This window comes from Miniopterus natalensis, chromosome 1, assembly GCF_054644295.1.
Source record: "Miniopterus natalensis isolate mMinNat1 chromosome 1, mMinNat1.hap1, whole genome shotgun sequence".
Taxonomy (NCBI): Eukaryota; Metazoa; Chordata; class Mammalia; order Chiroptera; family Miniopteridae; genus Miniopterus; species Miniopterus natalensis.
In genome coordinates, this window is record NC_142081.1 from 200,357,789 (window position 1) to 200,369,872 (window position 12,084).

The window sequence follows — 12,084 nt, forward strand, 5'->3', positions numbered from 1 at the left end:
CCCCCGGCAGCGTGCCTGGCAGCAGGTTCCGCATCCCTGTCCATCGGTCCATCGGTCCGCGCTTCGTCCGTCCATCCCGAGGGCGCAGCCGCGGCAGGTGCGGGCAGGGGCCCCGGCAACCTGGCGGGCGGCGGGCGGGGCGGGCGGGGCCGTGTCCTCCGGGCTCGCGGACCCCGCCCCGGGCCTCGGAGGTGCCTCGCTGCTCCCGGCCTCAGTTTCCCTTCCCGCTCCACACGAGAACGCAGGGCGGATGCCTGGACGGGGTGCCCCCGAGCGCGATGCCCCCACCCCGGCCCCGCCGGACGGTTGGTCTCCGGCTGCGGTTTCCTTGCGCAACCCGCTCGGCCCGAACTTCCTGCCGCCCGGGGTCTGGGGGGGCGCGCCGGGGACCCCGCGTGGGGGACGGACGCCCGCAGGGCAGGGCCAGCGCCGCCTTTGGGTGCTCACTGGCGGTGACCGGGGTGGGGGCATGACGGGAGCGGGGGCCTCAGTTTCCCCGACGTGGGACAGGCGTCTGGGGCCGCGGTAACCGGAGGCGCTGTCCTGCAGACCCGCCACCCCCAGGGCAGTTCGAATCCCAGCGCCCCCATCATGGGCTGGGGAGCAGGTGGGAGCTGCACCCCGCGCCCCCCGATCCGCCAGCAGCAGGCGTCCGATACCCGCGTGGTCACTGTCGTCTTCCTCGGCCTCCTGCTGGACCTCCTGGCCTTTACGCTGCTGCTGCCCCTGCTGCCGGGGCTGCTGGAGAGCCACGGCCGCGCACACGTGAGCCCCCCAGCCCCAGCCCCAGCCCCAGCCCCGCCGCGTCCCGGCCCTCCCTCCCTCCCTCCACCCCGCCCCGCCCAGCCCAGCGCCTCAGGGCCTCCGGCTCCTCACCGTCCCGTCCGCAGGACCCTCTGTATGGCTCCTGGCAGCGAGGGGTGGACTGGTTTGCTGCAGCCATCGGGATGCCAGCGGAGAAGAGATACAACAATGTCCTGTTCGGAGGTACGGCCGAGCCCCGTGCTGGGAGCCCCCGGTCCTGTCCTGGACCCTTCCCTCTTCTCCCTGGTCCTACCTTCTTACTCCTGGGCAGTCTGCTCCCTCCCTGAGTGTCCGCTCTGTCAGGGCCGCCTTGGCTTGAGGTCCATGGCCTGGGAGTGCAGGGTCAGTGTGGCCAAACCCTTGGGGGCTGAGACTGCGGTGTGGTGACCATGACTTCTGTCTCCTTCAGGTCTGATTGGCTCCGTCTTCTCAGTCCTGCAGTTCCTCTCCTCTCCGCTCACCGGGGCTGTCTCCGACTGCCTGGGGAGGCGCCCAGTGATGCTGCTGTCCTTGGTACGGGTGCCCCCTGGGGTGGTGCTTGAGGGGCCAGCAGCTCCTGTGTCTTAAGCCAGGCTGTCCTGGAGCTGTTTTTGCCACCCACAGGACATTGAGGACACAAGTGGCCCTTGGGTGCTGTAGAACAGGGCGGGGACCCAGGGGTGCTGTTGGGTTTGCTGGCCCCACTCTGGGTCCCTCCTGGCTTCAAATGACCTCGCCTGCCCCTTGGCCCCTGCCCTGAGGCAGGCAGGTCTGGCCACCTCGTATGCCGTGTGGGCCGCGTCAGGGAGCTTCGCAGCCTTCCTGGCCTCCAGGGTGATTGGCGGCATCAGCAAGGGGAACGTCAGTCTCTCCACGGCCATCGTTGCCGACCTGGGCTCTGCGCCGGCCCACAGCAGAGGCATGGTGAGCGCACAAGCTGGGGGACGAGGGGCCGGGCTCCAGGCCCTGGGTCCCCCTCCTGGCTCAGCTGGCCTTCTCCCCAGGCAGTCATCGGGTTGGCCTTCTCGCTGGGCTTCACGCTGGGCCCCATGCTGGGCGCCTCCCTAGCTGCGCAGACGGCACCCTGGCTCGCCCTGCTCTTCGCCGTCTCTGACCTGCTGTTTCTCTTCTGCTTCCTGCCAGAGACGCTGCCCCCAGAGAAGCGGGTACAGTGGGGTCCCAGAAACTACCAACAGGTCCCAGGGCTGGGGGCTCGGTTCCATGGGGCTGCAGGGAGCCTGTTATGGATGCCAGGCATGGGTGCCAGGGGAGGCTGGGTTGTCCTCTCCTGGTGTCCGGGCTCTTGGGGACACAATGCCTCCTGCCTCTAAGGCCTGGCAGGTAGGGTGGAGGCCAGGCTGCTGGGCCCGAGCAGGTTTGGGTCATGCCCCTCCCCAGGGCTCGGCCTAGGGATGCTCCCAGACCCCCAGCAGGCCTCTCCAGTTCTGCCCCCCGCCAGGCGCCCTCCATCACCCTGGGGTTCCGAGCTACTGCTGACCTGCTCAGCCCCCTGGCCCTGCTCCGCTTCTCTGCTGTGGCCCGTGGCCAGGACCCACCGGCTGGAGACAGTAAGGAGTGGCCCCTCATGAGGGTGGGGCTCCCCCAGCTGCTGTTGGACTGTGGACCCCTCATGCCCTCGCCCCACTGCCCCCCAGGGCTCAGCCACCTGCGCCGCCTGGGCCTGGTCTACTTCCTGTACCTCTTCCTGTTCTCGGGCCTGGAGTACACGCTGAGCTTCCTTGCACACCAGCGCTTCCAGTTCAGCAGGTGGGAGTGCGGGCCTTCCAGGGACCCCACCTGGGGCCACCCTGCCATCTCCCCATCCCCTGGGGCCCAGCCTAGGAACCTGGGGCGGGCAGTGGTTGTCAGCCTGGTTCCCTGGCTTGCTTGGCAGAGCAGGGCGGGCAGCTGGCCAGCAGGCCTGGGGCGCTAAGGTCCCCACCCTCCCAGCCTGCAGCAGGGAAGAATGTTTTTCTTCATCGGCCTCACCATGGCCACCATCCAGGGCGCCTACGCCCGGCGGATTAGCCCCGGCAGGGAAATTGCAGCTGTGAAACGGGTATGGGGGCCCCCCTGGAAGTGGGGGGCAGGTGGTCTCCTGAGCTCTGCTGGGAGCAGCAGGAGTGGGTCCTGAGGTCTGCTGTGTCCTCCTGCAGGCCATCCTGCTGCTGGTCCCCGCCTTCCTCCTCATAGGCTGGGGGCACACACTACCTGTGCTGGGCCTGGGACTGCTGCTCTACTCCTTTGGTGAGCAGGCCTGCCAGGGCCAGAGGGCGAAGTGGGGGGCTGGGGGCCGCAGGTCCTTCTGGGTCATGAGCCTGTCTCTCCTCTGATGTCCCCCTCAGCTGCTGCTGTCGTGGTGCCCTGCCTGTCCTCCGTGGTTGCTGGCTATGGTGAGGCTCTTCCTGACCAAGGCCGGGGGGGAGGTGGGGTGGGGGTACAGCGGGCACCTGATGGCCCCTTCTTCTCCCCCACAGGCTCGCCTGGGCAGAAGGGCACAATCATGGGCACACTACGGAGCCTGGGCGCCCTGGCCAGGGCAGTGGGGCCCATGGTGGCTGCCTCAGGTGAGGGCTGGGGGACAACACTCAGACATGCTGTGTGCCCTGGGGAGCCAGCCAGGCCTGGGGGGGTTCCCTCAGCTGCCTGCATCTGCTCCTGCCTCCTTGGTTCCGGCCACTTAATCCCACAGCTCAGTCCTGCCATCCTGGGGGGAAGGGGCGGGAGGGCGGGGTGTGGGGGGCCCTCGTCACTGCTTGGCTGTCTCTCCGTAGTGTACTGGCTGGCGGGGGCCCCCATCTGCTTCACCGTGTGGTCGGGGCTCTTCCTGCTCCCCTTCTTCCTCCTGCGGACCCTGAGGCCTCCAGCACAGACACTCAAGGCCGAGTAGCAGAGGTAGCCCGGCCCAGCCCAGGCTGGGGGAGCCGAGGCAGGAAGTCAGAGGCCCGCGAGGACCACCCCTGACTGCTGGCCTGACCCCTCCCTTCCTCCTGGGGCCCAGCCCAGGAAGTCCAGGGCCTGCAGCCCAGGGGGCCCTCGCACACTCCTCCCCTCTGGACCTGAGCAGCCCCGCCTGTTGCACGCAGAGCAGGGTCAGGGACTCCAAAACTTTCTAGGCTTCCAGCCAGGCATCTGAATGACAAAATAAAGCAGCTATTTTATACCAAGTGCCTCCTTCCAGTACACAGCGTCCGTCAACATCCCACACCCAGGGAAACCCCGGGCACCAGGAGCAGCAGCTGGAGCTGAGCGCCTGTCATAGCTCCACTGACCACAGGGTCATTTCCCGTCTGTGCCTGGTAAGGGTGCAAAGTCAGGTGCAGCACCTCCAAGATGCTCAGCGCTGCACGGTACAGCTGGGGTGTGCCCTGCAGCCTGGGGAGGAGGGACCCTTCTGCTGGCACATATCCCAGCCCCACCGCCAGGCTGGCTGCAGGTCTGCTTTGGCTCTCCGGTGCTCCATGGGCCCCACCCAGCAGCCGGGGGGGGGGGGGGGGGCACAGACAGACACGGGATAAGCTGGCCCTGGGGCAGGGTAGCTCTGGGTTAGAAGGTCCTTCCCAGTCCCAAGAGGTAGGTGGTGTCTCAAGAAATAAAACTTTGGGGTCTTTTTGGGAATGAGACAAATTTCTGGAAGTCCTATTTTACAGAAACAAAAGGGATTAAAATGTTTAGTCGGGATACTGCCTGAAGAACTTTATTTGTGAGTAAAACGTGTTACAATGGAAAGGACACAGGGCCTGCCCTCCCAAGCCTGCATCCCTCCGTGTGTGACTAAACTTCATGTTGTGATACAAAGAGTTAAAATAAACTACAAAGTGAAACTAAAGTCATTGCATATGTGGGATAAAGGAAGGGCCAAAGGAAGAGTCCGTGGTTAACTCAAGGGCAGGGTGATGGGGGGAAGTGAACACACCTTGGCAACAAATGGACACAGGAAAGCAGCCTGCTCGCCAGTCAGCTCGAAGCAGAGGTCAGTGCCATGCAGCCAGCCTAGGTCCTGCTTGGGTGTCGAGTCTGTGGGGCCCGAGCCCACATCTGGCACCAGGTGCACCTTGGGCCCCCCTCCCACCTCCCCAGGGGGCCTGTCGGGTGGGGCAGCTGGCACTGAGCAGCTCCTGGAGCAGGTCCCCCTCGAGTCCATATGGCTACCTGCTAGCTCCCACCAGGCAGCTGTAACTACTCCCAGGGGTGGGTGAAGTGCAGGTTCACCAGGTGACCAAGAACAAGTCAGGGTTCCATGGGCAACAGGCTCAGGGACCGGCGGGGACCACCAGAGCTGACGCCTGCCTTGAGCTATTGGTCAGAACCAGGGATTTCTCAGGCTGAGTTAAGGTAAGAGCTGACCCTCTGTTCTGAACCTGACCCACAGCGGGTGAACGTGCCCCATGGCAGGCTAGAGGGAAGCTAAAGCAAAAAGTCACCGTTCATGTCCAGTCAGCAACATAGGGTGAACTGCAAACCTGCTGGAAGAAAACTCTAGAAAAGATTCTCCCTCTACTGATGTGCCCTCCCTACGACAGGACTCGAGAGACCCAGTAAGACACAGAGCCCTGACCCGGGTTCTGGCCATGGGGTGGTGGGTGAGACCGTGCATAGGTTGGTCGGATATCCACGGGGCCGTCTGCTGCTGCGCCTCCAGCTCAGCCCCACAAGGGTGCCCTGGGCTGCTGGCTGCACAGAGGTGTTTTCATAGGACCAAGGCCTTGTGCACAGGAACAAGTGAGATCACTGAGCAGGTAACACCAGCAGGAAGCTATGGGTCTGAGTCCGTCACCTGAGACCTTGGGGTGAAGGGGAGCCGAGCAGGGACAAAGTGGGTGGCATCACGACAGAAGGAAAGCAAGAGGCCAGAGCTGGCAGGGCCTCTGACTGCACAGCCAGAGCCGTGCCTCAGCACCCCTAGGGAGCGCGTCCCCGAGGAGCAGACAGGTGGGCACAGAGGTGGACACGGGGACCAAGCCTCCCTGGCCCTGAGGCTCAGGCCGGGCGCCAGGGAGGCCACTGCGAGCACAGGAGTTAGCACCGGTCTACATGGGGTTTCCGGCGGGGCAGCTCTGCTGTGGGAGGGATGGGCTCTGCATTCCAGGGTGGGGGACAGGAGGGGCGGAGCACACAGGGGGGCTCAGCAGTCGCCCCTCCTCTTGCTCTTCTTTAAGAAGGACGGGGTGCGGAACTTCTTCTTCTTCTTGGAAGGGGACTTGCCCGGAGACCCATCACTGCCTGGGTCTGCGGCAGCCCCCTCCTCCGGGGCTGGGGAGGCTTCTTCAGCCCCCTGGGCTGGGGCTGGCTCGGGGCTGGCCACCGTGGAGGACCTGGCGGGGCTCGGAGGGCCATGGGCTTCGCCAAGCCCCTCTTCCTCCTCCAGCGTCGGGAAGCCAAGCGCTTCTGAAGGCTCATCAGGGGACAGGTCAGGGAGGGTGGGCTTAAAGGTGGCGGCATCACTGTCGTCTCCGAAAACAGAATCCTGCGGCAGGTCTGGTGGGTGGGGTAGAAGAGACGGGGTTAAAGGGCGACTGCCCGGCCCTCAAAGGGGGGCCTCAAGGTAGGCAGTGCCCTGCACAGAAACTGCCACTGGGATGGTGCCAGGGCCTCTACCAAGACAGGATAAGGAACTTGAAGCCCTGTCACTGCTTCGAGGCTGATGGAGCTCACGGGATCGAGCGCAGGCTCTGCCGTGGGGGGTTTCAGCCCCCTCATGGAGGCACGCTAACGAAGCCAGGCTCGGCCACAGGGCCTCGGGCTCCAGGCAGGGAGGACAGGCGGGGACACGTTGGGTGCAGTGTTCTGCATGACCCCTGAAACGAGGTTTGCTCTAGAACCCTAGGGCGTGTCAGTAGCCCTGAAATTAGTAGCCCTAAGTTTGGGCCCACAACACCTGGTCTCCCCCCTGGAGAAAACCATGGAAAATGGCAGCAGCCACGGAAGCACAAGGTAACTCCCAGACCATGTGCACCATCAGCATCAATGAATTAAAGGGAGAGATGAAGCACAAGGAAGGGAGGGGCAAAATCGAGCCATTTAACAATCTGAACAGGAACATAAACAGCAAAATGTAACTTGTCTTCAAGAAACAGCCCGAGGGCTGGTCCCTAGTGAAGATTCCCGGCAAGGGTTGGGGTGGGGGGAGGCCAGGTTTGCAGGGTTTTTTAAAAACAGCCTACAAAGTGACAAGCGGCTGGCAGGTTAGGGGCACCAAACCACTCAGTGCTTCAACACTCAGGCTGAACCTCAGGAGAGCTAAGTGTAGGTGACGAGCGGCCACAGGGAGCTTGGGCCCCAAACAGAGCACTTGGCCCTGGGAGACTGGCACTGCCCCAGGATAACTGGACACCCTCCCTCACTGAACTGGGTTAGGAGGAGGTTAGGAGTCACTGCAAAGCATTAGGAGGTGGCCTGTGGGTGCTCAGGGGAACCTTTATCATTGGACCAAATGTCACTCTTCTGCCCCCTCACATTAAGCTTAAACACCGAGCTTAAGCAAAGGTCCGAACACATGCGACCCCCACGCAGCAGGTGGCAACCCCACTGTCCGAGCCTGGTCTAGACTGTCTTCCCTCCCAGAAATCACAAGACCAAGTGCTCTGAGCACTGCTGCCTGGCCCATGGGAGCCCCGAGGGCAGGCTGCCCACCACAGCTCCCAGGTGACCGAGTCCCTTCCAGGAAGGCCACTGCCCAGGATGAAAGGACTGGGGGGGGGGGGGACAACAATGTTTTTGTTTTTAATAAACAGGAAACAATGTAATAAGCAACAAAGAAGCAGAATGAGGCAAAGCAGAGGGACCCGGCGGTGGTACTTACTACGGTAACAGGTACTCTTTAGCACATCCTCCCGCTTGCAACGCAGCCACAGGAAGAGAAAAGCACAGGGAGAGAATCTACACATTCAGTCACAGCCACCGGGTTAGAGGAGAATGGCCGAGCCATTCTTGTGGACACAGATGGGGTGGAAGGTGAGCCACAGGCTCCCGACAGACACAGGAAGCATGACGTATAAGACCGAGGGACAGACACGCAGGCCACACGCCACAGACATGCGGTGGGTGGTCCGAGAGGCCGATGGAGGCCAACACTGTCCATGGACTGACAACACGGCAAGTCAAATGACATCCTGCAGCCCAGACACCAGAGGACGCTTCCAGAGGTGTGACCAGAGCACAGAAGGTTTAGGAAAGTGCAAAGTGGGCAAAACTGACATCATAAATGAACGTGGGTTCCAATCCCTGAAGTCTGTCGTCCCAACTTGTGACATCTCACTAACAAATCCGTTTGGCTCAGGTTACCCAGGACAAGGCCCAAACAGGAGCAAGGAGGCTGGGCCCAGACCACGTGCTGTGCTTTGGTTCCCACACAAAGGCACATGTCCTCAGTGGTGTCAGCCACCACTCCTTCCACCAGACAGAACACCCAGTCCACTCCCCCCAACCCCCGTCTCAGACACCGGTCCACACGGAGCCACGTGCTCTCCCCAACCAGGGCAGCCCAGCCCAGAGCTCACCTTCCTCCAGCTTGGCGGGGGTGCTGGGGGCAGCGGGGTTCTCTGGAGGACTGCCATCTTTCTGCTCTCTGCTCTCATCCAGACTCTCTGCAGGTGAGCAGAAGGTGAGAAGGGTGTGGGAAGATGCCACCATGAGCCTGTACCCCCATCCAGGGCAGGTGGCCCTCCGCTGCCTCACGGACGATGCACTTCCAAGGGTGTGTCCCAGAGACCAGGTAGGGCTCACAGCCATGGCTGTCTTCATCTTTTTCCGCATTTCTCCCCAAAAGGGGATGAAGGAAGTCAATTTTATCACTGGGGCATGGATCTGAATTTCAGAAAAATTAACCAACTTTGGGTGCAAAATTAATTTCTATTCTTATTCCCAACAGAATCTGCCAGAGCTGCCTCTGTGACACAATGTGATGGCTGACCCCCGACCTGTCCTCTCCTGTCTTCTAGTGAAGAGCCCCTCCCCCCAAGTCCTCACCATCCAGCCTCCCCCACTGATGAGCAAGCAGCCCAGGGTCCTGAGCACTCTCACCCTCTTCGTCACCTCCAGGGATGCTACCCGAGCATCACTTTGGCTTCATTTCTTATGTAGAGCATTTTCTACCAATGACGGGAATTTGGCAATTATAATGTATGTTTCCTTTTTCTAAAGTACATGCTGACAAGGACCAGGGGAAACACTGCAGGAACTATAACCCGGGGTCCAGAAAGTTCCAAGTGTACCTCTCATCAGGAAGAAACACACTCCAATACTAGCCTAGCTCCTAACTCTCCTTCTCTCAGGTGAACTTCTACAGTAATAGCCTAGGACCACCAGCTCCTGCATTTTGAACAAGCAGCTATCATCAGCAGTGCCTCTGATCTCACAGAGATGCCCAACTACCTTCCTAAGCCACGGAGCCTGCAACTACCTTTCTGAAGCCAGGAGCCTCCCAGCAAAGAGCTCCATCTCCTCCCTGAGGCCCAAGGCTTTCTTTCCTCCTGTTGGAGGTGCTGACCTTGACAGACGGTTTGAGTTTTACCTCCAGTACACAAGCCCCACCCCATGCCAAAGACCAGCACCAGTGTGGGGCAGGGGTCTCCTGAAGGGTCCAAAGGGCAGACACACGTACATGGCACAGGAATTGGGACAGGCCGCAGGACCAACAGCTCAGGCCCACACACCACCCCCAGTTCCTACTCTACTGCAGGCAGGCAGTGACAGCCGTGGCACCGAAAGCTCTCCCAGGGCGTGTGAGGCATTCAAGGGAGAAAACCAGAATCAGAGCAGCTGAGTCAATGTGCAATGAATTTTAATTTTAATGCACATCTAATGGAAAGTGACAGGCAGTCACAATATAACACATACTAAAAACAATCCAGCAATAGTATTTTGCACAACTCAAGCTTCAATAGCAGCAACAGAATGCACTAGTTGGTCTAAAACAAGATATAAAAAAGTTAAACTGGGGCAACACAGAGATGGTCTGAGGAGCAGTACAGAGTTCCCAGGATAGTCCCCATCGACACAAGAGGGAGTCGCCACAACCACATACTGTGGGACTCACTCCTCCAGGAAGGCCAATTCCCAGGGGCAAACTGACTTCAGGGGACTGTACTTCAAGCCTGAGGCTTTAGGACAAAGACCAGGGTTGAGCTTAAGGCCCTACAGACAGCAGCGGGCACCTCCAGGTGGGAGGACGGGGACGGGACACGTCTGTGCCCCAGGATCTTCCTGGTACCAACCAAGGGCACTCAGGGAAAGGACTCAGGTCCACTTGAGCCTTCATGGTAGAGACGAGGGAGGCTTGCTTCTCTTGTTAGCTCTCAAAATGTCTGAATCTACTTTTCAAAATCTGAAGTTTGAAATAAACTGCTCCATGATGTTCCAGCTCTCAGAGCCATTTACTTTCACTTGTAAATAGTCCCACCCCATTTTATAAAAATTTGACCACCCACGTCAGTGAGTTACCAAGAGAAAACAAAGGCTGCACAGTGAGCAGTCACTGCGCCTGCCGGGGGAGACCACCAGGGTACACGGAGATGAGAGCCTGTCACAGCAGCCCCCAGGCTGTGAATCCAACTGTGATGAGGAGGAGCAGCGGCCACAAGCCAACTGTGAGAGAAGGCTGAGCGCTAGCACAGACACGGACTGTGGGCCAGGGCCAGGCTCTGCCACACAGCTGCTAACAGTCCCAGAGCAATGTCCTGATCACTCTGGGTGGACAGCAATCCAGCTGAAGAACCAGCACTGCTCACCACACCTGGACTCTCCCAGGGGCAGTGGCCATGGTGCTGCTGAGGCCAAAGAGGCCTCGAGTGCCCTCCCTTCTACCCCCCTTCACCCACATCTTCACAGGGGCATCTAATGACCAGGGCACCTTCAGGCCCAGCCTCCTGCCCCACCGTGTGTTGTGACAGCACACAGGAGTCCGGCAGTGGTCACACATGTACTGTGGGCCCACAAGCAGAGCACTCACAGATATGTCTGATCTTCTACTGCCTCTGGGACTAGCCTGAGTGAGGAGGGAGGAAGTGTGTACTAAGGAACACTCTGCTTTAACCGCTCACCTACAGCCATGCCAACGCTGAACCTGCCCGGACGCCCGGCCCTCCCCACGTGCACTCACCTGCAGGGCCCTTGTGCTTGCGCTCCACCTCCCTGCGGTACTCCTCCAGCTCACGGTCAGTGAGTGTGTTGAAGGGGTTGGGGCCCGTGGTGCTCACGATGACGTGGGGCTGGTACTCCTTCTCAATGATGGCCTTGGAGGCTGTCACCAGCTCCCCCTGCGGACAGAAAGGGATGCCATGTCTACAGAAGCCCTGCCCAGGAGGACTCTCCCTCCTCCCAGGCCAGGCTGCAGGCGGGTGGGGGAAGGAGGCGGCTTTCCAGGGGCACGCTGACATCCCTGAGGGTTAGACTGAGCTACAGCCTTCAGTGGCAGAAGACAGAGCAACATGATTTTGATACAGCAAAATAAATGTAACAGAAGAAAAATATCCTAGAAAGTCCTCGGGTTTCAGAAGCAAAGGCAGCAAAGTGCAGATGCAGAGCACAGAGCACCTCGAGGACAACCCAGGTCCTCACTGACAGACGGGGGGGGGGGGCAAGGGGGTTTTGTGCATCAAGTACCCTCCTCACACAGCAGAAAATGTCAGAGATCACAACACTCAGGTAGGCATGCTGAGAGTTCTGCTTCCATTCCAAGAGCACAGATAAGTTTGTTCTTTTGACACTGAGAAGTAAAAATGTCCCAAAACACCAGGATTTGTTTGAGGAATTTGGAAAACAGAATTTGTAGAAGAGAAAAGAAAGCAAAGCACTGTGCGGCACCAAGATGGCTCACAGACCACACCCCATCTGCCAGGAGGCGGCAGGCAGCCGGGAAGGGGGAGGGAGCCAGGCAGGTAGCCCTGAGGTGGGAAGCCCACTGCACACTCTGTTGCCCCAGCACGACTCTGTGCCCCGCGCTCAGCCTGTTAGCCCCCAAATGCTCAGATAGTCACCTTTGAGAAAATTAACCTGAACTCACGGACATGCCCATTACTTAATGAGACCTTCCAAAAACTGAAAACGGGAGAATCCAAAAACAGTCTGATGCCAGGCCGGGTCCATCAGCACTCTCCTCAGTGAGCGCAAACCTCAGAGGCAGACAGGGTCCCAGCATGTATACTGGAGACAGGGCCACACCGAGGCCAGGGACTAGGCTGAGGGCCCTGTCCCATGAGCTGGGTACAGAGTGTCCAGAACATGCCATGAATGATCAGTGACAGTGACACAGACCCAGGGAACAGAGGGAAAAGGCCTGCTGGAATCAGCAACCTGTACTCA

At 60.1% G+C, this 12,084-nt stretch overlaps 2 protein-coding genes across 6 annotated transcripts in view; one reads left to right on the forward strand and one right to left on the reverse strand.

Moving 5' to 3' along the window:
• Positions 1 to 23: 23 nt before the first annotated feature.
• SLC75A1 (solute carrier family 75 member 1) lies at positions 24 to 3,740 on the forward strand. Its single transcript, XM_087817170.1, has 13 exons — positions 24 to 97; positions 550 to 765; positions 891 to 987; positions 1,214 to 1,317; positions 1,549 to 1,707; positions 1,788 to 1,949; positions 2,243 to 2,351; positions 2,439 to 2,550; positions 2,734 to 2,842; positions 2,940 to 3,030; positions 3,129 to 3,176; positions 3,261 to 3,350; positions 3,558 to 3,740. The coding sequence occupies exons 2-13, from the start codon at positions 592 to 594 to the stop codon at positions 3,671 to 3,673; spliced, it is 1,371 nt and encodes a 456-aa protein (XP_087673296.1). The 5' UTR covers positions 24 to 97; positions 550 to 591; the 3' UTR covers positions 3,674 to 3,740.
• A 1,586-nt stretch (positions 3,741 to 5,326) lies between these two features.
• Positions 5,327 to 12,084, reverse strand: part of ADD1 (adducin 1) — a 72,005-nt gene continuing 65,247 nt past the window's right edge. For 3 of the 5 annotated variants that reach the window (XM_087828491.1, XM_087828476.1, XM_087828481.1), the window contains 3 exons: positions 10,883 to 11,039; positions 8,283 to 8,369; positions 5,327 to 6,261 (listed from right to left, as the gene is read on the reverse strand). In XM_087828491.1, coding sequence (XP_087684617.1) covers positions 5,909 to 6,261; positions 8,283 to 8,369; positions 10,883 to 11,039 — 597 coding nt within the window. In that variant the 3' untranslated portion in view covers positions 5,327 to 5,908. The remainder of the gene's footprint in view (positions 6,262 to 8,282; positions 8,370 to 10,882; positions 11,040 to 12,084) is intronic. The other 2 variants (XM_087828489.1, XM_087828497.1) reach the window with 2 other exon arrangements.

What these genes read in the sequence shown, in the direction of transcription:
- SLC75A1 (XM_087817170.1), top strand. Translation starts at nt 592, where the DNA reads ATGGGCTGGGGAGCAGGTGGGAGCTGCACCCCGCGCCCCCCGATCCGC. An exon ending in CAACAATGTCCTGTTCGGAG is followed by an intron (nt 988 to 1,213) that starts GTACGGCCGAGC and finishes TGTCTCCTTCAG; the next exon opens with GTCTGATTGGCTCCGTCTTC. An exon ending in CAGCGCTTCCAGTTCAGCAG is followed by an intron (nt 2,551 to 2,733) that starts GTGGGAGTGCGG and finishes CCACCCTCCCAG; the next exon opens with CCTGCAGCAGGGAAGAATGT.